This window comes from Lycium ferocissimum, chromosome 2, assembly GCF_029784015.1.
Source record: "Lycium ferocissimum isolate CSIRO_LF1 chromosome 2, AGI_CSIRO_Lferr_CH_V1, whole genome shotgun sequence".
In the NCBI taxonomy this organism is placed as follows: Eukaryota; Viridiplantae; Streptophyta; class Magnoliopsida; order Solanales; family Solanaceae; genus Lycium; species Lycium ferocissimum.
The window spans coordinates 36,677,152-36,698,247 of NC_081343.1; the positions used below are offsets into that span (position 1 = coordinate 36,677,152).

Here is a 21,096-nt window from a genome sequence, read left to right on the forward strand (position 1 = left end):
TATCTCATATACGTTTCTTCTTTCCCATAAGAACTTCTTAATTCAAGTTTGTAACGAAGAGAATCATATGTTCCTAAAAATACACAAACTGTAAAGAAGAGAATAATATGTACACTAAGGAAATGAAAGAGAAAGGAAATAGAGCTAGTACGATAAAATTAAAGGAATCAGTTTAAGGGGGTGGGTCCAATACTGCGTTGGTCTATACATTGCATGTACAGGTAGTCAACCGTACCAAATAAACGGGACATAGCATTTCCGCATTTCCGAACCATGAGAAAGACATATGTAAATATGTAGTCTAATGTATCTGACTTTAGCCAGAAAAAGAAGAAGAAAAGAAATGCTCTAGAAGAAGAAAATAAAAAAAAATTGGTATGGTTATTTTGACCGTAGGATAAATATAGTTGTCCTGCCCTCCCTTTCGGGTACAATTACATTGCTGTAATTACCCTGCAGGTTATCTTATCCACCTTCTTCCTTAATCCTGTTCATTGCCTCCTTCTTTCTACATTTTTCCGGTAACTCAAGGAGGACAATAACTCCATTATTGTGCTCTCTTCCTTCTCCTCGATCCGGCTGTTTTTCTTTAAAAATATTCCTATTCATTTAGTACCCGATTTGAAAATTTATATAGCTGATCCAACTTATTTCTGATTGAGGTATTCAAAAAAAACTTATTTATTTTGGAGTTTCTATCTTCTTCATAAACTATCAGGATTTATCACATTAGTTTGAAATTACGACGTTGCTCATCGATGCCATTCTTGGTATTCCTCTTAAAACATCTTCACCTTCAAGTTTTAATTGATCATTTCCTGCATGCATGCAACGCATTATGTAATCTCAACCATCACATGCAATCAGGGTGGAGCAACCGAGCAAGGTGGAATGTTCAATGAATTTCCTTTATCGCAAAATTTTACCATGTAAATAGATACTTTTTTTTTTCTTCATATATACATATTCTTGAATCACCTTAACATCAAGGTGATTCAGGGTAATTCTTTTAACCTACTTATCAGAATTTGTGGCTCTGTCACGTCAACTGCATGCAAAATGCATTGGTGGCAGAGCGCATTCTCATCTTCCACACGATCATCATCATCCTCCAACAGGAAGGTTCATTCCGATGATAGCGTGATCGTCACGCGTGGGAGCGGCCGTGGCGTGCTGAAATCAGCACTCTTCGGCACGCGTAGTCGTATCCGTCAAATATCACGTAAGAAGAAGAAGCCCGGGCAACACCACCACAACGACGTCATAGATGACTGGCGTTCTCAATGTTCGTATGAGAGTTCTCCGGTGGAGGGTCGCCCACCACCGCAGCCTCTCCCTTTGCCGGACTTGGATGTCATACTACGTCAACATCCTAATTTGGTTCAGGCCCCAAGTGTACCACTTCCTTCGCCTAGACATGGAGTTTTGCATCATAAAGGTGGAGAGGAAACGGAAAGGGAAAAAGATAGAGAAAGGACGGATGCTTTCAATGGCGATGCACATAATATTAATAGCGGAACAACACGAGAGGGGTATGTGAAATTTTCTATAATATTGCACTATTGTTTCTTACAACAACAATCCCAGTGTAATCCACAAGTGAGATCTGGAGAGGGTAATATGTACGCAGCCTTATCCTTACCTTTATGGGATGGAGAGGTTGTTTCCGATTAACCCTCGACACTCCTCCTTTATCCGGGATTGGGACCGGCAATGCGAACGAGCTCATACCACGGAGTTAATATTGCACTATTGTTTCTTGTTTTGCTCAAATGGATCCTTTTCTCATCGCCTCAATTTTTAATGACATTTGTGTGAATCCACAAAATGCTTCCTAGTTCCTTCTAAGCTGTCTTGTAACCACTAGGTGTCTAAAAAACTTTTCTCGTGAATGAATTGGGCATTTTACAAGCAAATATTTTAGGGGTGTAGTTGGTTGACTCATGATATTTTGGACAATTCTCTAAATATAGAGTACTTTTATGCTTAACTGACTTTGTCTAATTTGGAATCCTGGTAGTTTGATCGAACGAAATATTTTTACTCAGTTTTTCTTCTGTCATGTGATCTTCTTTTTCGGTTTGGGGCTGAAAATTTGCAAAATTAATCACTTTTGGAGGAGATAGTCTAGTTTATTTATGGGTATTTACCCGTGTGAAAGAGAAGGAAAAGGAAAAGTTGGGCAAGGGTTAGTTTACTAGGACATGAATTGAAGTCATTGATACTTCCTTGTGTTTTTCCTTTCCTTTCTTTTCAATTTCAAAGTTTGCAGCCAAATTTTTATATACACATTTACTTTTTCTCTAGGCATAGCTTGCAACTGGAACTCATTTAGTCAGTTTTATCAGTTGTAGATTATATAGACCTAACAAAACTGTTCTTTGTTTTATATTTCAGCAGACTATTAAGCCAAGATGCTCGAAAGAGAACAGAGCACTCTGCAACTCCGTTGTCCAGGAAGATGCCACCTCGGATGCTTCTTGTCCCCGACAGAATCCCTCCTGATTTCTGGACAAGTGCTCCGACGAGTCCTTATGCAAGTCCTGCACATAGCCATCTAAAAAGTGGTCATGATCATACAATGAGTCCTCTTTTCGTGACACCTCCTAGTGTTTTTCAAGTTTGGTCTGCCCCAGAGATGCCTCCTAATTCGGATGCCCATCATGGTTTAGGTTTCTCTTATAACCATGCTTTTAGTAGTGTTGATAGTTCTCCTCTTCACAGTCCAAGATTAAGTCCTCAGCGAACATCCAAGAGTCCAAGTGGACCTGCTTCACCTTTACATCATCCACTACCAAATGATCATTTGAGTCCAATGGCGCGTCGCGAGAGTACTTGTGCTCAAGCCAATGTCCATCCTTTACCCCTTCCTCCTCTAGCTACCCCTCCCGTTTCACCACCTACCCCTAAAACAGATATAACACCTGTTAAAAGCCAGTGGAAAAAAGGAAAGCTTATTGGTCGTGGGACATTTGGAAGTGTTTACGTAGCATCAAACAGGTATATAAATGTTCTTGTTGATGTCGTTGCATATCTGTGTGATGTTATAAATGCTGATTGAATAAAATTTAATTATAATACCAGTGTATATAACTTAAGTCCATAATTTTCTAATGTAGCTTCATGAATTCTTCTTAACCAGAGAAACAGGAGCTTTATGTGCGCTGAAAGAAGTTGAATTATTACCAGATGATCCAAAATCTGCTGAGTCTATAAGGCAACTAGAACAGGTCGGATTTCCTTCATTGATATGAACACATTTCCTTTTCCCCATAAGTTACAAGCTTGAAATGGGTTTCAAATTTTTGTAATCTTTATTCTTTATGTTGGTGTAGGAAATCAATGTTCTCAGCCATCTCAAACACCCAAACATTGTCCAGTATTATGGAAGTGAAATAGTAAGAAATTGTTATTTACAACAACTTATAAACTTGACTCATCCTTGCACATACTCTTTCATGAAAGTGTTTTCTTCGTTGATATTGCAGGTTGATGACACGTTTTACATTTATCTGGAGTATGTTCATCCTGGGTCAATCAATAAATTTATCCAAGACCATTGTGGAGCAATTACAGAATCCATCGTGAGGAATTTCACACGCCATATTCTTTGCGGGTTAGCTTACTTGCATAGTAAAAAGACCATTCACAGGTAACAATCAGATATTCAACTATGAGAGAAATAAGATATAGAACCTTATGAAGAACAAATTTTGAAATATTTTCTTGTATAGGGACATTAAAGGGGCTAATTTGCTTGTTGATGCTTATGGGGTTGTCAAGCTTGCAGACTTTGGGATGGCTAAGCATGTAAGTTACTCGAATCTCAAATCATTTTTCTATTTGCAGTTTTTTGTGAGTAAAGAATGGTGTTCTATTTAGTTGAATGTAATGATTGATCCATAGATCTTTGTGCTTTACATGGTAAATCTCTTCACAGTGGACTGTTAATATGGGCTTTTAGATGCTTCCTCTTTAGTATTTTGGAGAAATATCAGAGTTTAAACATTCCATTTTTTTTTTGCAATAACAGCTGTGAATGTCTTTAGATGATTTCTTTTTTTTTTTTTTTTTTTTTTGGGGGGGGGGGGGGGGGGAGGTTGAAACCAGTTTCTGAGGCCAAAATAATCTCTTCTGCTACTATATCTTCGAGAATTACTATGTCAAACAAGAACAGTTAGCTTGAGAAAGACAACAACAATAGTTGCAACAAAATTTTAATGTCGTCACTCTCAGATGTTATTAAAAGATCCTGGAATGACAGACTGGCTGTTGTTATATTATTCGTTGAACCTTACGTCTTGTTATGCAGCTAAACGGGCACTCAGCTAATCTCTCTTTAAAAGGAAGTCCATATTGGATGGCCCCTGAGGTACTTACCCTCAACAGCACATGTTTCTAATTATGTTCTTTCACTTCCCACAGCTTATATTTTCTGTTTCCTGCAGCTCTTGCAATCGGTTATGCAGAGGGATAATAGTAGCGATCTTGCCTTAGCTATTGATATATGGAGTTTGGGTTGTACTATAATTGAGATGCTGAATGGCAAACCACCTTGGAGTGAATACGAAGCAGTAAGGACTTTATTTCTGCATTTTTAGCTCGTACGTGCTCTTTCCTGACAGAGATCAATTTCATAGCATGTTTCTCTTAGATTCACAGGGCTCCAAGAACTTAGCAAATAAATACTAATCATGCTAAATTTTCTTGTGTCAAGGGGTCATAATTTGTTACTCTAGTTGTGCAGTTGGTATTCCGTTAGACCAAGGCATTAGTGTAATAAAATATCTGATTTCTCCCAATGTAACTTTATTTTTGTCATTGGCCATCTAACAGAGTTAAAGATATCTTTCACCATGTTTAGATTTTCCTTTGGTCGAAACTCAAAATCAAGCTTTGAATCTATCAAATCATTAACTGCTGCTTGAACTTTACAACATCAGAAATGGAGGAATGTCAGGCAGCAGAAAAATTATGGCCACATGAGTCTTTGTTTATAATCTACTTGTGCAAGCTTTGTTTGTATACTTTCACCAAAAAGCAAGATCATGCAGTGCCATATTAACCTTTTACAGGTACAAATACATGAAGTTGATTCTATCATTTAATCTAACTATTGTAGGCTGCAGCAATGTTCAAGGTTCTAAAATATACCCCACCAATACCTGAATCATTATCACCGGAAGGAAAAGATTTCTTGCATTGTTGTTTCCGTAGAAATCCAGCAGAGAGGCCATCAGCTAGCACGTTGCTAGAACATCGATTTGTGAGAATTTCACATCAGCCAGAAGTTCCTTCTTTTGTCCAGCAACTTAACGGCATAAGACTCACAGTATGTACATTCAGTCCCTTCTTCTCCCCCTCCCTTTCCTCTTCTGCTGGTTGCGTTTCTTCATGCCATGAGTATACTTTTGACAGGAAAAGTTGCATTCTCAAAGGGATCAGCTAAGTTATAAACTTGACTCAGTGCATGTATCATTAGAAAGATAGCATTTGCAAAGAGCTGGCTAAGAAGTAAAAGTTGCGATCCGAAGATGGAATGCTCAGATGGGCAAATTCACTTTAATGTCTGCCTGCCCCGTGCTATTTTGCTCGTTCAACTCCCATGGTCGTCCCCAGTTCATCCCCCATTAAAGAACAGAGGCATTCTGGGCCGACTACTATGAGTACATGCCCATCTGGTTCAGTGGCTTGGAAGCAAGCTACCTATCTTCCGAAGTTCTAAATAGGTATACTCATCTTTATTGATGTGGTTTTCTAAAGAGATCAGGACTTTGTGAAAACATTACTGGCCTTTATCAATGTGCTCTATAGATAGCTTGGAGCCATAGGGAGTTGGAGCCAGGGGGTACTCCCCCCTCATCAATGTTTAGAACTTGAGAGGAAGATAGGTTTATGGTCCAGGAAATTGCCCTGCAGAGCTTCGATCTTATCTTTTGTGTATTAATTGAAAAAAATTGAGCTTCCACGACAACTATACAGCTGCAACGACAAAAATCAATGATACTGAAACCCTTTGAAAATTGTATGAGTTAACTATCAATCTTTAAGGTACTACGTGATAGCTTATTGTGTAATGTAATAGCAGCTGAATGAATTCAACAAAGCAAAGCTTTGGCAAACATATAACAAAAACTAAGCCTCTGTCCAAGCAAGTTGGGGTCAGCTATATGAATCCTCACTATCTAAGTAGCTCCATTTAAATTACTGAAAAAAGCTATTCAAAATACACGGGAGAGTGTTCTATAAGAACAAGTTCTCAATCTAGATAATTAAATGACAACGAAATTAGAAGAAATTTGCATCTAAAAAAGTTAAAAATAGTTTTACTGAAAATAAACTTAAGACCTCTTATTAAAGTTTAGCCTAGTGTCACTAATTTTAGTGAGCCGTCCCTAATTGTCGGAGCTTTCTTTCCTCTGAGAGCAACTTAGCAAAGCGAGTAAGAGCTTCTTCATTTGTGCCTTCCCCATGAACTGCTTCAACGCGGCCCGTCTCCAAGTTGACCCTTGACACAGGCTCCTTCAGTAGATTTTTACCAATCTGCACTAGTGTCTGCATGTTTTTTATGGTTGAAATATCCGTAGATGCTGCCTCTCCGATCATACTATCGTTCTGTTCAAATATATTAAGTCATCATGAAAAGCGTATATATATGCGTCAAAGAGGAATCCTTATAACTTCAAGTTGATGATCAAACCTGAATTCTGAGGTAATTCTTCTGGCTGTGAAGGGACTGAAACAACGTTGAAACATGTATATCCACCATATCCGCACTTGCATCACTATAAATATCTAGCAATGGACTGGAACCATTGTTGTACATCCAACCAAGTACGCCCCATCTTGAAGCCATGGCAGCATTATACTTCTCTTTGTTCTTGCCTGTGCCAGTGCCAAGTGACAAAACCAACATTTTCTTGCAGTCTACGGTTTGCATATCCTCATATTGCAGTCTTTTCGTCATGATTTCTCTTGAAATGTGAGTAATTGCCAGTAGAGTCTGCCAATAGATTAAAAAAAAAAATGTTGTTCAAATATCTGAATTCCTACAAAGAGTTTGATATATACACTCTGCTGATCTTACAAAGACAGGAACAAGTTTGAGTAATCTTTTATATACGGTGTTACTTGTAGCTATTTTTGTAGGCTTGACACTTACTTATATGTATAGTACGAGAGGAATTAATCATCTCAATCAAGGTGTAAAGTTACATAGTTATGACATGTCTACCTAGATATGTCATCTCTTGTTAAGGATTGGTTAAATTTAATCCTCATGGAACTGTGAAAATCGGGCATTATATCCGCTTTTTTATGTATTCACTTTTTGGTTATTATACGGGTAGAGGTCAAGGCCAAACCCCCAACAGTTTACTACATTAAAATAAAAATATAGATGTTCTGCTCTTTTTCAAATTGCTACTCACTGGATTATTTGCAGCTACACCTCCATCAATTAGATCAAATGTATGTACTTCCCCTTGAGCATTCTTTGTCTCAAAATAGTATGCAGGGAAATAAGTGGGTGCCGCTGAGGTACCAAGACACACGTCCGATAGTCGTGCATTCTTAGTCATACTTGCTCTTGCCTGTTCAGTGTACATAAATATGAATATCAGCATCATGTGCATTACATTAATTAGCAGAAAATAGAGTAGTACCAAAACATAAAGAACTTTATTTATTTAGGTGAAGAAGACTATACGTACATCAGTCGTCGTGAAAATGATGGGTTGAAGGCGCTTGATATCAAAAGTTGGGATAACTGTATGAGTCAACGTTTGATTCATAGTAAGATTGCCTAGTTCCGACCTAACCAAGGATCTCAGGTATTTGCCATCATACTTTGGCCCCCCAAATAAATTTGTGAGCCTCTTCACCAAGTTGTTGCTGCTTCATTAGATACACATAAAAATTGCCATTAGTAAAGTGTTCACAGAGACAAGCAATCTATGTCTTATTATTTGAACTTAACCCCTTGTTCATGACATGAAACATAGATTTATATATGTGAAAACGCAAAAATTTTGACAAATATTAATTCAATCTGAACCATAAATAGTTGAATCCATCAATTTTGAATATTGAATTCGCCTCTTAGTTAGGGGTCGTTCGGTAGGAAATATTAGAGAAAATAATACTGGTATTAGCTTTGATATTATTTATTAATTAATCTCTTGTTTGGTAATGTTTTCAACCTATGCAAAAATGAAGGGTAAGGCTTTGTGGTCCAGCGCTTCCCCGGACCTCAGTGGGATGTTAGTGCACCGGGCTGCCCTTTATTAGTTATAACATAGGTGAGGATGGTATTAGTCATACCAGTATTATTGTCTAGGATAAAGACATGCATGTTGTTGGATATATCCCATATTAATGAATGAACCAAACATTAGATAAAAAATAGTCCCAACATAACTAATCTCCATATAACTAATCCCCCCTATAACTAATTCATGTATTACTTTTCGTGTTATAACTTCTTTCTGAACCAAACAACGCCTGAAGTTAGTGTTTCAGCAATTAAACTTATGAAAATTAAGAAACATTAGCTAGAATAATGTCAATAGTTCTAACCTGCTCCCACTAAAGATTTTAGGGCCGTGCTCAAAGTAGAAGTTGGTAATGTCTTTTGCGGCATATAAAGGGCGATTCTCCTTGTTTGGAGCTGTGAGCATTGTGGTTACTAGTCCACCTGTACTCGTTCCAGCTACCACATCAAAGTAGTCTGCAACTCTTGCATTGGGTCCATCAAGTTCCTAGCATAGCCAAAAAGGTTTTAAGTATATATCATTGCATGCAATATATATATATATGAGTACCTGATATAGTAATAGATAAAGTGGTTGATCATGAGTACCTGAAGTTTAGATTCAAGGAAAGCAAGAATAGTTCCAGGAATAATGCCTCTGATGCCACCTCCGTCTATGCTTAAAACTGTTACCGTCTTTCCCTTTGTAGCAGCAAAAGCTATAGGAGGTTGCAAGACTAGGAAGGTTACTAGCAGAGCAAGAGCAGCTACAAAAGTCCTAGTCATACTGTATCAAGAATAGCTACTTAGCGGCTTAGCAATTGGCAACACCTATGTCTAGGTGAAGGCACATTTATACTGGAGTTTAACTTCCATGCACATGACATTGTAAACAAAATTTACATAATCAGATCATTTAATTATTGCATGTAACGATTTCTTTAATAAGAATAAAAAAGGATAGTAACTTACAAGTAAATTAATAATCATAGATAATATGTTATAATAAGTTAAATTGCATTGTTAATGATGCAAAAGAATTTTACAGTACCATGGATATAATTTAAATTCATTTATATATAACCGTATTTCCACTCTTCGTTACACACTTTTTAGTGACTTAAAAGGAAAATATCAACTCTTGTTAGGATCTCGAGTTGTGTTGGAACTTCATGGAATTTTTTTCATTTTTCTTCCTTATTCTAGGTAATTGACATGTGATTTGATCCCCTTTTCCCGTCGCCTTTTCGTTGACTCTACAAAATTTAATTTACATGTACTCCTTCAAGGCTCCACATGACAAAAAATTTCTTTCTTTCTTTCTTTGTTATTCATTTTGTGGGGAATGCACATGTGATTATGAGGTGTATTTTATCTTATATATCTGGCGATTAGAAGCTTGCATTAAATTATGTAACTCCTTATTTTGCCTCGATCACATCTTGAAGATTTCCCATGATTAAAATTTTATGAGTCCTTAAATTGACTTGCCCTACTTTAATGAGGTCAATAAACAAAAATATAATGTTGATCTCTCAGTCACGTTCACTAGTATTATTAATGGACTAATGTTATCTTTCCCCCGAAGAAAAAGAGATCGTGCTGCACATTGAAGAACACGATTGCTGTTGTTTACTTAAACAAAGCACCAACTTAGTGAAAAAGGTTTCTCCATCTTGCTTGGAAGCTGGCTATGAATATTGTGAAAAATATATTCGCTTCTTTGATGTGCAAACATAAAGACAAGTAATCTACCACCCAGGGACATGGTGAGATTGATGAAATAAGGAGCTTGTTCAGATTAGCTGAGTGTATATTGATAAGCTTTTAGTGCTCGAGAATATTTTCACGTGTTGAAACTGACTTTAATAGATAAGAAAGCAGTTATGAGTTTTGTATTTCAATATGTTTCATGACCTGATTTGAACAAATAAATATTTTTCAAATGGCGTCCGCGATTACTATGGTTTTCCTGCATATGATCGAGGTACATTATATGAGTTTGATTCTCTCGGGCCAGTTAGTGTATCGGATGTTAGTCACGTGGATTTGGGTGTTGACAAATCACTAGGGACAATCACCACCACCACCCACCACTATATTTCACCAACCATCACTATCAATCATCTTTACTACCATTAGCTACTATTATCGTCCGCCACAACTATCAGTCATCACTATCAACGGCCATCTTCAATCATCATCATTAACCACTATTTTCAACCACCATCAACAACACTAGCTACTACGTACCTCCAATCATCACTATATATCATCCTACGCCACCACCAACCACCATATAATTTTTTTTTAAAATAATTGTGATAGTATTAGATTATTAGTTATAAATAAGGCTAAACTTTATACATTCTAGAGAAAACAAACAGTTACAACATCTTAATATTCATATGTATATTCAAATTCAACCGCCTTAGTCCTAATAAAAATAAAATGAGACCTTATTCAAGCATGGTTACAAAAGGATATTTAGGCGTCGTGCTAATATATACAGTACAGGATGGAGAAATCAGAAAAAAATAAAATTTTACAGTTGGTAATTAGAAAGTTCAGTACGTAAGATAAGTAAATCCACAAATAACTTCCTGGGTGTTGTTTACACGGAAAATCGGTACAGTTGAATTTGTAGACGTGGTCAAGGACACGTGGATCAATGTAACCAAAATTATGAAATAGCAAGTAATAATTAACAAGACAATTGAAAGCAGAGCATAAGCTAGATGTGTAGCCGGGGCCTTAGAGAAGCTTTGAGCTAGAGTCTCCGGCAAGCGAACAATCAAAACTTCGCTTAATTGAACAAGAGCAATTAGTAACTAAGAGCAAAATAAGAGCAAGGTGTTTCTTGTATATATTTTCAGATGTCTTACAATAGAATGAGTACCTCTATTTATACTAGAGCTATGGGGTACAAATTCCATGAATCATGCCCCCTTAATTACTAATATTAATGTTGCAATAAAAGGTAATAAACTGTAATAAAGGCCGAAGGAAACTTGAGGTCTTCTGTAACATTTCTGTAACGGCCACATCTTAAATGACGTTTGATCGGTGAGTAGGCATGCTTCTCCGGGCCTCTTGTAGTTTCTGCCTCTGAAAGCAGGTTACCAAATTACTTACCCCGAGCTTCGTATGATTTTTTCGAAACCCCTAGCTTGCTGACTCGAATCTGACTTGTCACCATCGTCATGTGTCATCTTTTAATACGTCCACTTGGTGTCTATGAATTTTTCCCTATACAGATAGTCCCCCCACTTTCCGGTTACTCGCTGAGACAGGGAAGTGGAAGATTTTCCCCTTCTTGCCAGGAAGTCGTGTAGTCACCCTCGCGATTGCCTCATTAAAAACCTTGTTAGAAAAAACTAATTGGGACAAAAACGAGGCCAAGGGAAAAAGAGTGCAGTACTTAGGGATTTATATGGTAACTCCGCCACTGGTTCTTCTACCATCGACGACCAGTTAGTGCTGAAAAAGTACCACCACCACCACAGAAATCTTGATCTCGGGTTTTTAGTGTTCACCTAAAACTTTTAATCTTTGAGTTTTGACTCTTGGGTTTTTAGTTTTCCCAAAACCTTTTAGTGTTTGAATTTGACTCTTGAATTTTTAGTTGTACACGAAACTTTGAATTTTAGAGTTCCTGACTCTAGGGTTTTCAGTTATACCCGAAACTTTTTATAACCTTGCAGCCTTGGAGGCCGGGGATGTTAATGACCATGAATTTTCATCCGAACTTTTAGTCATTTAACTGGATGGCTTTATAAGGGAGGGCCCTTATGTTTCGGTGCTTATGAAGATGACGTCTCCCGTTCATTTGAGTACAATTGTTCGGATTCGTAATCCTTACTTGCTTTTAAATGTGAGCAAATTTAAGAATGATTTTGTTTCATTCGAACATATACGAGAATGTTTAGAAGGTGCAAGTTTTGCTTCATTCCATTCCTTGAACGTACACAAGTGTTTACAACTTTGCATATACGACAGTTTACAGGAAATGAAAAAAATACATTACAAGAGAATTGTGGTCGGGCTGACACCAATTGGGTCTAGCCGGTTCTTGATTCTGGTTCCTTCTATCTTTCCGAGGTCGATCTGGCAGTCCCGGTCTTTTTCTTTATTCCGGAGCCATTTCGGGCTATCTCCGATACCTTTAACGGACATGATGCCTGTGGGCGCAATGCCTTTTTTTTTTTTTTTACTGTCCTGAAGCCATCTTCAGATGCTTCCCCTGCTTATTGCGACAGTCCCCAATGTTTATAGACATTACTGTTCCTCATCTAAGTCGTTTTCTAGCGACTCGCTCCGGAAACACTCTTGCCTCCTATCAGTCTGTGGTCCTAACGGGTATGGTTCAAACCGGTGTCTGGAATGCCTCCGATCAAAGTTTAGTTGACCTTGATTCCGGGCCGTAGAAGATGTCAATATATTTACATGATCATCTTCTACGCGAATCTTCGACGTATACCGATTGTGAACACCTTCCCACGTTGTTACCTGGAACTCTAGCAAATTTTCCTTGAGTTTTCATGATGCATCCGAACTCAGCGGGTTGAGACCCATAATGAAAGCCTCAGCTGCCCATTCATCCTTAACCACGGGCAGTAACATCCTTTCCTTCTGTAACCGGGTGATAAAGTCACGGAGCGACTCGCGCGAAAGATGTCTGCCTTTCGCGTTCGTACCTTCCGGGCTCCAGCATGTGCTTTAATAAACATATCTACGAGCATAGAAAATGAATCAATAGAGTGTTCAGGCAAAAGAGAATACCAAGTTAAAGCCCCTTTAGCCAATGTCTCGCCGAATTTCTTGATCAAGACCGATTCGATCTCATTCAGTTTCAGGTCATTTTCCTTGACAGCCATATTGTAGGCCGCTATATGCTCCTATGGAGCTGTTGTGCCATCGTACTTGGGGATATCTGGCATCTTAAATCTCTTCGGGATCAACTCCGAGGCAGCTTCTGGTTTGTAAGCTAACTGAGCGTACTTTTTTGCATCCGGACCCTCAAGGCCCGGTGGAGCCCCCAGGATTTGATCCATACTGGCTTAAATCTCCTTTGTATACTTTTCCACTTCCTTAGCGCTTTTGTTTATCTTATCAGTTATGTCTTTCATAAATTGTAAGACTTGTGCCCGAAAAGGATCATCTGGGACGGACTTGCTCCCGGATGCGTGTTCTTCACTCCTAATGGTTCTACCCTCCATGTGGTCTCCACTGGGTGTATCATTTCCGACAGTTGGTGTCGGAGGAGTCCCCCGGGCCTTCTGCCTCTGGCGTTTGGATTGCCAAAAAGTGTTGAGATAGTTTGCCTCATGAATTTCATCTCCTCCATTATTGACCGTTGCTGCTCCCTCACGATCTGTATTGCTTCTTCGAGGGTTTCATCAGTAGGTGTTGTTTCCCCTGTAACCCCTTGATTTAGATCGTTTTTTGGGACAGTTGCTCCATCGTTATTCCCGGTAGTGAGATGAGTTCGATTATCAGTAGTGTTTGTCATATCTGCAGTAGTTAAATCTAACAACAAGATCTAAAGAGAATTAGTGTAAGAAAGTGGGTCACACTAATACCACAATTGTCCTGACCCTACGGTGGGTGCCAAACTGTTTACACGGAAAATCGATACAGTTGAATTTGTAGACGTGATCAATGACAGGATCCATGTAACCAAAATTATGAAATAGCAAGTAATAATTAACAAGACAATTGAAAGTAGAGCATAAGATAGATGTGTAGCCCTGTCCTTAGAGAAGCTTTGAGCTAGAGTCTCTGGGCAAGCGAACAATCAGAACTTCGCTTAATTGAACAAGAGCAATTAAGAACTAAGAGCCAAATAAGAGCAAGGTGTTTCTTGTATATATTTTCAGATATCTTACAATAGAATGAGTACCTCTATTTATACTAAAGCTATGTGGTACAAACTCCATGAATCGTGCCCCCTTAATTACCAATATTAATGTTGCAATAAAAGGTAATAAAGGCTAATAAAGGCCGGAGGAAACTTGAGGTCTTCTGTAACGGTCACACCTTAAATGACGTTTGACCGGTGAGTTGGCATGCTTCTCCGGGCCTCTTGTAGTTTCTGCCTCCGGAAGCGGGTAACCAAATTACTTATCCGGAGCTTCATATGATTTCCCAGAACCGCTCGCTTGCTGACTCGAATTTGACTTGTCACCATCGCCACATGTCATCTTTTAATACGTCCACTTGGTGTCTACGAATTTTGCCTAGGTGTATCTGCGTAGGCTATATCATCGATGTCATCATCTGGGATCTGATGGGAAGAAATTCCCCGCCTCTGCAACTAAGATGCAAGCTCATTCCTTAAAATTTAGATTGGCAAAAGATCAAAAATATTCCTTATACATTGAATATGTCTTATAATTAGCCTTAGCTCACCTATTTGCTCCTACAAGTTATAGGGGCGGGTCCAATTAGGATGGGCCGACTCAATGGTTCAGTATAGACACGGGAAATTTTCAAAAACATACAGCCCAACATAAAATATTATGCCACGTAGACCGATATATAATATTATACTCCCTCTGTTTCAATTTATGTGAACCTATTTTCTTTTTAATCCGTGCCAAAATGAATGACCTCTTTCCTAATTTGGAAACAAATTCACTTTATGAAATGATTTACAGTCACACAAATATTCAAGACTTATTTTGAAGCACAAGTTTCAAAAGTCTTCACTCTTTCTTAAATGTCGTTTTCAGTCAAATGGGTTCACATAAATTGAAACAGAGGGAGTACAATATTATAATATATTATATAACATAGTATCTGAGAGAAAATACATCATTTATCAAGTTTTTATAAAAATGTATTAATAGTGTATAAAAGATGTTTATACACAAATATAGGCTAAAGCGGATCACAAACTTAAATTATGAGCTAAGTGGTGTAAATGTGTAAATATTTTCTCCAAGTAGACATAGAGCATAATATTCCCTCCACACGGACGGTTAAGCCTGGCAACCGGTCCGGTTTTACCAGTTCAAACCGGTAACCGGACCAGTAAAATCGGAATAGGAACTGGTGGAAACGGTTACCGTTAACCGTTTAAAACCTACCGGTCCGGTTTTGATTTTTTGGGACCGGAACCGGTTAAACCGGTCAAAATAAAATAAAAATTAAAATGTAGCCGTTAACTGTGTGGGCTGGACCGTTGGGCAACGGTCCATTTTGCAAAAATGGTCGTTGCCAACGGCTCCAAACGCCCCTTTTGGTCCCCCAACCCTCCCCCCCCCCCAAACTTTTTTTTTTCCACACTTTAACCCATCCCCCACCCCTATATAATTCCTTCTTCATTTCCAATTTTAATCCACACCAATTCACTCTTCTCTTTCTCTCAATTTCTCTCAATTATAGCTACTTTGCAACAATTAGCCACTTTAAATTTCTCTCAATTAAATATTATAAATTTTTATTCTAGTTTCAATTATTAATTTTGAATTATAATATTGTTGGTGGAGTTGGTGATTTTGCAACAATCCGAAGTAGCTTTGGTGGATTTGCAATTCTAGTCGTCTTCACTTTGTTGGAAATTAGTCCGGCAATTTGGTACCTTGGTTCCAAATCTATCTTTATTTTTCGCTATTTAATTTACGCAATTTAATTTGTTGCAATTTATTTTCTTGTGATTTATTTGAGTGTGATTTAAATTAATTCTATTTAATAATGGCGAAGAGATTTAGACGTGGTGCCGGTAGTAGTGGTATTGTTAGGGGTGGGTTTAACGAGGAAACATTTGTGAATGAAACACCTAATTTAGGTATTGATGTTGGTGGAAATAATCCACTTTTAGATCATGAGGTAATGCAACAACACTATGTCGACACTTTTAATGAAATTGATGATGATGAAACACAAGCCCCCGAAAATCCCATAGGAGATACAGGTCCTGCACAATCACATACACAAGAAAAACCGCCAAGAACTCGTAAGCCAACCGTTAAAATTTAGAAATTTATGACTATGAATAACGAAAGCCAAACAGCTAAATGTACCATATGTAGACAAGTATTTGCTTTTAGGCAACAAACTAATAAGGATGGTGGAACGGGTACACTAAATAATCATATGAAAGCTAAACATATGGATGTTTGGGGAGAGAAAATGGATTCAAATGTGGGGGGTATTCAAATGACGATAGACCCACGAACCGGTAAAATTTTTGCCTATGACAAGAAAAAAGAGCGTGTAGAAATAGCTAAAATGGTTGCTTTTGATGCTATACCCTTTTCCTTTTCTTTGGGTTTGGGGTTTGTTACTTATATTCAACATTGTTATAATCCGTTACTTGAGGGTATTCCTAGAAGTACTTTGTTACACCTCGGATTTTCGCACGTTAAATCGCATCATGAGTTAGTCAACGTAAGTTCAAAAAGAAATTTTGTTGAGGATAAAAATGGATTGATTTTATTAATAAAAATGGTTACAAGAGTCTATAAATAATATTAGTAAGTGGCGGAAGATTTGGAGGGTGAATGAATCAAAGAAGCATGAGTTTCGTCAAAAGTCGGCAAGTTGGGAATACGATAACTTGTACTTTTGGGTGAGATTAGGAGTGATCCAGATGCTAAGCAAGTAATTATATGAAGTATTTGAATTGTATAATGGTCTCTTGTTAAGTTTGGAAGTCAAACGAGTTGTAATACGAAAGTCGACAAAGGGCGTCGCAAGTTAAGTTTGTAAACTTCACTGAAATTTAGGTCAGATGTCTCGGAGCTTTTCTCTCAATCTACTTGGAGTTACAGGGTGATCGACCTACCAATCGAAGGTCTACGAGTCTAGTTTTCAAAGCATTTTTTCGTTCATCGATACGACATCGGAGTAGAGAGATATTCGCATTTCCGTCCAGGGACATAAACTGTCGCGGGAACGATTTCTAGGTTAGTGGCAGCTTATTCCTGTTTATATAAAAGACCCACAAATCAGATTGGAACCTCATTTCTCTTCAAAGAACAAACCCTAAACACTCCCTATACTCTCTCAAACATTTCTCCATCAATCATAAGCAAATCCAAAGGCTAATCAAGTAACTTTAACATAAGGAATCACATGGTAATCGTAGAATCATCGTTTCTTCATTGTTTCGCTTTTCGAAAGAAATCTTTAACTTGAAGAATTCTCTGTTTTGGATTGATTCTGGGAATCTAAGGTATTTTTTATCCTCTTAATCATCTCCTTATGATTCTCCAAGTATTTAATCTAAGAAATTTGGAGGAAATCCTATGTATATGAACCATATGAACTAGTATGGATGAAATTGATTGGTTGAGCTGATTTACGTGGTTTAAATGTATTTTCTTGTAGCTATGAAGGTATGGATGGATTGATAAGGAAGATTAGGAGTAAAGGAGAATAAATATGGTAATCTTAAATGAAGAAATTGAACTACAAATGAACCTACTAACTTACACCCGCAAGCTGTTCGACGAAATGTCTCATTGAGTATTTCCATAAGCTATGAACTTCGAATTGATCCCATATTGGTCGTATGATGTAGGAAATCATTTGTAAGACGTTCGAGGAATCAAGAAAATGTATATAACTCCATCAACGAGGTATGTAGGGCTTTCTATTCTCTTTGTGGCACGACTAGATTTCAAATGACATTTCATTGAAAAATTGTTCCGCTAACTTGGATAGATCGCGTTCCATGATAATTGAGCTGACACATACTTATATATGACTTGTACCAAATTATGGTCCACATCTCCTTTTGTCTATCGATTAAAAGACTTTCCGTTCAACTTGTGTCGATTATGTCCCAAAATGGTTAAGCTTACCCTTTTCTCATGAATAACTTGTGTTGAAGCACCTTTCACATTTCGTATCCCTCCTGTTTATCGAATGAGGAATGATATTAGTTACGGTACTCTTCACATCAACGTTGAGTTGATTGTACTTCCCTTAATTGAGTTAATCCTTATCTTCTTGTCTATTGCTCCAAGGTGACGAACCACTTGTTAGCACACTCTTTCCGATAAAAGTTGTGTCGATCATATTTCATAAGAGTTTGGCTAACTTTGGCTTCGTGAATAATTCATAACAAGATTTTTCCTTGTACTTTTACTTCTTTGGCCTAATGATCAAATAATGATAAACTTAGCGACAATAATGATAGTCGGAGGAGAACGACGATAGGTCACCCGAACTCTTTCATTGATATTTCTTCTGCGGTCAGTCTTTCATTGCACTAATATATATGTATTTATTTTCATTACCGAGCCGCGCTATAGTTGGCCGGGTAGGCATTTATATGTACACCTAGATATGTTTCTTTCTTTATCGAGCCGTGTTGTAGGCGGCCGGGTAGGCACGTAGCTGTGCACCTAGATGTATTTCTTTCTTTATCGAGCCGTATTGTAGGCGGTCGGGTAGGCACATAGCTGTGCATTGCCACCGATTAGGCGTAGAGATGATGTTATGATAATGAGCTCACCCTACGAGGGATTTATTATTGTTATATGATATGATATATGCCTCCACAGTGAGGAATGATTTTACGGGCATGCATTTACATTTATGTCGTGGTTATGGTCGCCTTCAGTGGCCTCGTTCAGAGTTTCAGGTTACCTCTATATCTCCACTCTTGTTATTTATATCCCTTATGCTTATGTTAGAATTATGCTTATCACCTTACATACTCAGTACATATTTCGTACTGACGCATTTTATGCGCTGTGATCATGCCCACAGGTACAGGTAGACGGATTGATATACCTTTCTCAGTAGGATACCAGAGTTCAGCAGGGATGTTCGCACTCCATTCTTCAGAGTTGCTAGTCAGAGTCATCAAATAGGATGCATGTGTGTGTGTGTGTGTATGTGTGTGTGTGTGTGTGTGTGTGTGTGTGTGTGTGTGTATTATGAGTATGGCTATGGGTACGTCGGGGCCACTGTCCTGACCAGTTGATGCATATTAGTGTTCTTAGAGGCTTACAGACTATTAGTCAGTGTACAGGTGTTGTGTTTGGCCTTGTCGGCCTTCTGACTAGTTGTCTTTCTTAGTTGTGGCCTTGTTGGCCCTTGTAATGTGTATATGTGTTATTGGGCCTTTTCTGCTTGCAGGTTATTATGATATACTTCTTACTATTGTTATTCAGCGGCCTCGTCGGCCTATGATTCACGTTACAGAGTTTAAATATCACAGTTGGTTCGCTCGGCCCTCCGGGTTCCGGGTGCCGGCCACATCCCCAAGGTTGAGGTGTGACAAACTTGGTATCGGAGCAGGTCTGTCCTAGGGATGTCTGTAAGTCGTGTCTAGTAGAGTCTTGATTATGCATGTGTAGCACGCCACTTTTATAATCAGGAGGCTACAGGGCATTTAGGTTGTTACCGTTCTTGAAATCTAGATCGTGCGGTTAAAGCGGAGTCATAAGTATTTAAACTTCTATTTCTCACCTTGATTTCCTTTTCAGTAGTGCTGATCTGAAAGAAAAGTACGGTTAAGAGAAACTGAACAAGGCCGGCGGAAAAAGGTATTAGTCGTTTTCCATCCTCTAATGTGAATCCAAGAGCTTCGGAGGTTACCTTGTAGTGAAGTAAAGAGGTAAAGAGTTTGAACGAAGGCAGTCAAGATATGATCTTTTGTCTATGATTTTCGATAAGCTAGTATAGGTATCTAAGGTATGTCTCTGGTAATAACTTACGAGGCGACAATCAGAATTTGTAAACCCGACTGTTAAAGTTGTTTGTATTGTATTTGGGCTGCCTTGACTTGACGAGATTTGAAAATTCGTATCCGACTATTGATGAGATTAGGTAATATTTTGAGACGTATATAGTTAATACAAGTTGTAAGTTGAAGGAATAGATGATGAAGTTGTGTTATAAACGGGTATTATATGACAACTTGACAGGTTGAGCTTACTTTTGTTGTACAGAGTCGTAAGAAATATTGTTAGGTTGTGATTTGGTTTTGTGAAAGATGTTCCAAGGTAAGATATTGTTTCCTCTTTATGTGTGTGATTCGATGATGCCATAAATCTAAGATGGGATAAATGGTGCACTTGAATTGATAATTGTATCGTGTGTATATGTTGAGCGAGTTTTGTTATATTAACTGGCTGGATATGTGACGTATATGTATTCATGCGTGGGTTGATAGAGTAAACAAATCTTAAAGGGGAGTTAGAAGGGGTTAATGCTGTAAAACTATGTTAAAGCAGGCTCACCATTGTATTGCTTCTCTGTTGTGGATTGGAATTATAAGGAATTACCCATGGATGGAGGACATTATGGTAACAATAAGTGAAGGAAGAATGAGAGAGAATGGCCAACGACTCGATAAAAGTGAGTGAAAGAGGAGCGATGCAGAATAAAGCCAATGACTCTATGAATATAAGGTAACGCTATTACCATAACAGGAACTTATAAGTCGAAATAGATAAATTATTTCGAGAAAGTTTTAGGTTCGTAGGAGTATCGAAAGCAAGTTTCAATGAAAGTTCCGCATCGAAGTGCAGGCTGATACAACCTGCGGCCACCAGGACAGCACCTGCAAGACGCATGCAGAATGTGTGGAGCCACAGGTGGCGTCGCAGACCTTAACAGGGTGTTACACCTTAGAAATTTCCTCTTAGCGTATAGTGAGTAGACTAACGAAGGGCATGACGTATACGAGGATTAGACAAGTGAGAAATAGTCTTTAATGGTCCTAATTAAGATTTCCAAAGACATTCGAGTTAAGGAAAGAAAGTTGTTGAGGAAAACGAGTTATAAGTCGTGTGTCGGGCAAATTTCGAGCATCAAGTTAAGGATGACCTAATGATGTTTTGGGGAAGAGCTATAACGCCCCTTATATTGTTAATGAAGTA

General features: G+C 38.1%; 2 protein-coding genes across 4 annotated transcripts; one reads left to right on the plus strand and one right to left on the minus strand.

The window, feature by feature from the left end:
• The first annotated feature begins 266 nt into the window (after positions 1 to 266).
• On the plus strand, positions 267 to 6,057 carry LOC132035987 (mitogen-activated protein kinase kinase kinase 5-like). 3 transcript variants are annotated; one of them, XM_059426206.1, is made up of 10 exons: positions 267 to 1,532; positions 2,401 to 3,000; positions 3,143 to 3,230; positions 3,336 to 3,398; positions 3,489 to 3,652; positions 3,735 to 3,810; positions 4,313 to 4,372; positions 4,449 to 4,574; positions 5,123 to 5,332; positions 5,419 to 6,057. In XM_059426206.1, exons 1-10 carry the CDS (start codon positions 1,060 to 1,062, stop codon positions 5,488 to 5,490), a joined length of 1,932 nt encoding a protein of 643 aa, XP_059282189.1. In that variant the 5' UTR covers positions 267 to 1,059; the 3' UTR covers positions 5,491 to 6,057. The 3 variants fall into 3 exon arrangements, with proteins under 3 accessions (XP_059282189.1, XP_059282181.1, XP_059282197.1); XM_059426198.1 differs by having other exon boundaries at positions 2,398 to 3,000; positions 5,419 to 6,056; XM_059426214.1 differs by lacking the exon at positions 5,419 to 6,057 and having other exon boundaries at positions 2,398 to 3,000; positions 4,449 to 4,604; positions 5,123 to 5,258.
• Positions 6,058 to 6,169: 112 nt separating this feature from the next.
• LOC132036005 (patatin-like protein 3) lies at positions 6,170 to 9,049 on the minus strand. Its single transcript, XM_059426227.1, has 6 exons — positions 8,861 to 9,049; positions 8,578 to 8,759; positions 7,713 to 7,893; positions 7,431 to 7,592; positions 6,701 to 7,003; positions 6,170 to 6,615 (listed from the first exon to the last, which is right to left on the minus strand). The coding sequence occupies exons 1-6, from the start codon at positions 9,035 to 9,037 to the stop codon at positions 6,382 to 6,384; spliced, it is 1,239 nt and encodes a 412-aa protein (XP_059282210.1). The 5' UTR covers positions 9,038 to 9,049; the 3' UTR covers positions 6,170 to 6,381.
• Positions 9,050 to 21,096: the final 12,047 nt, after the last annotated feature.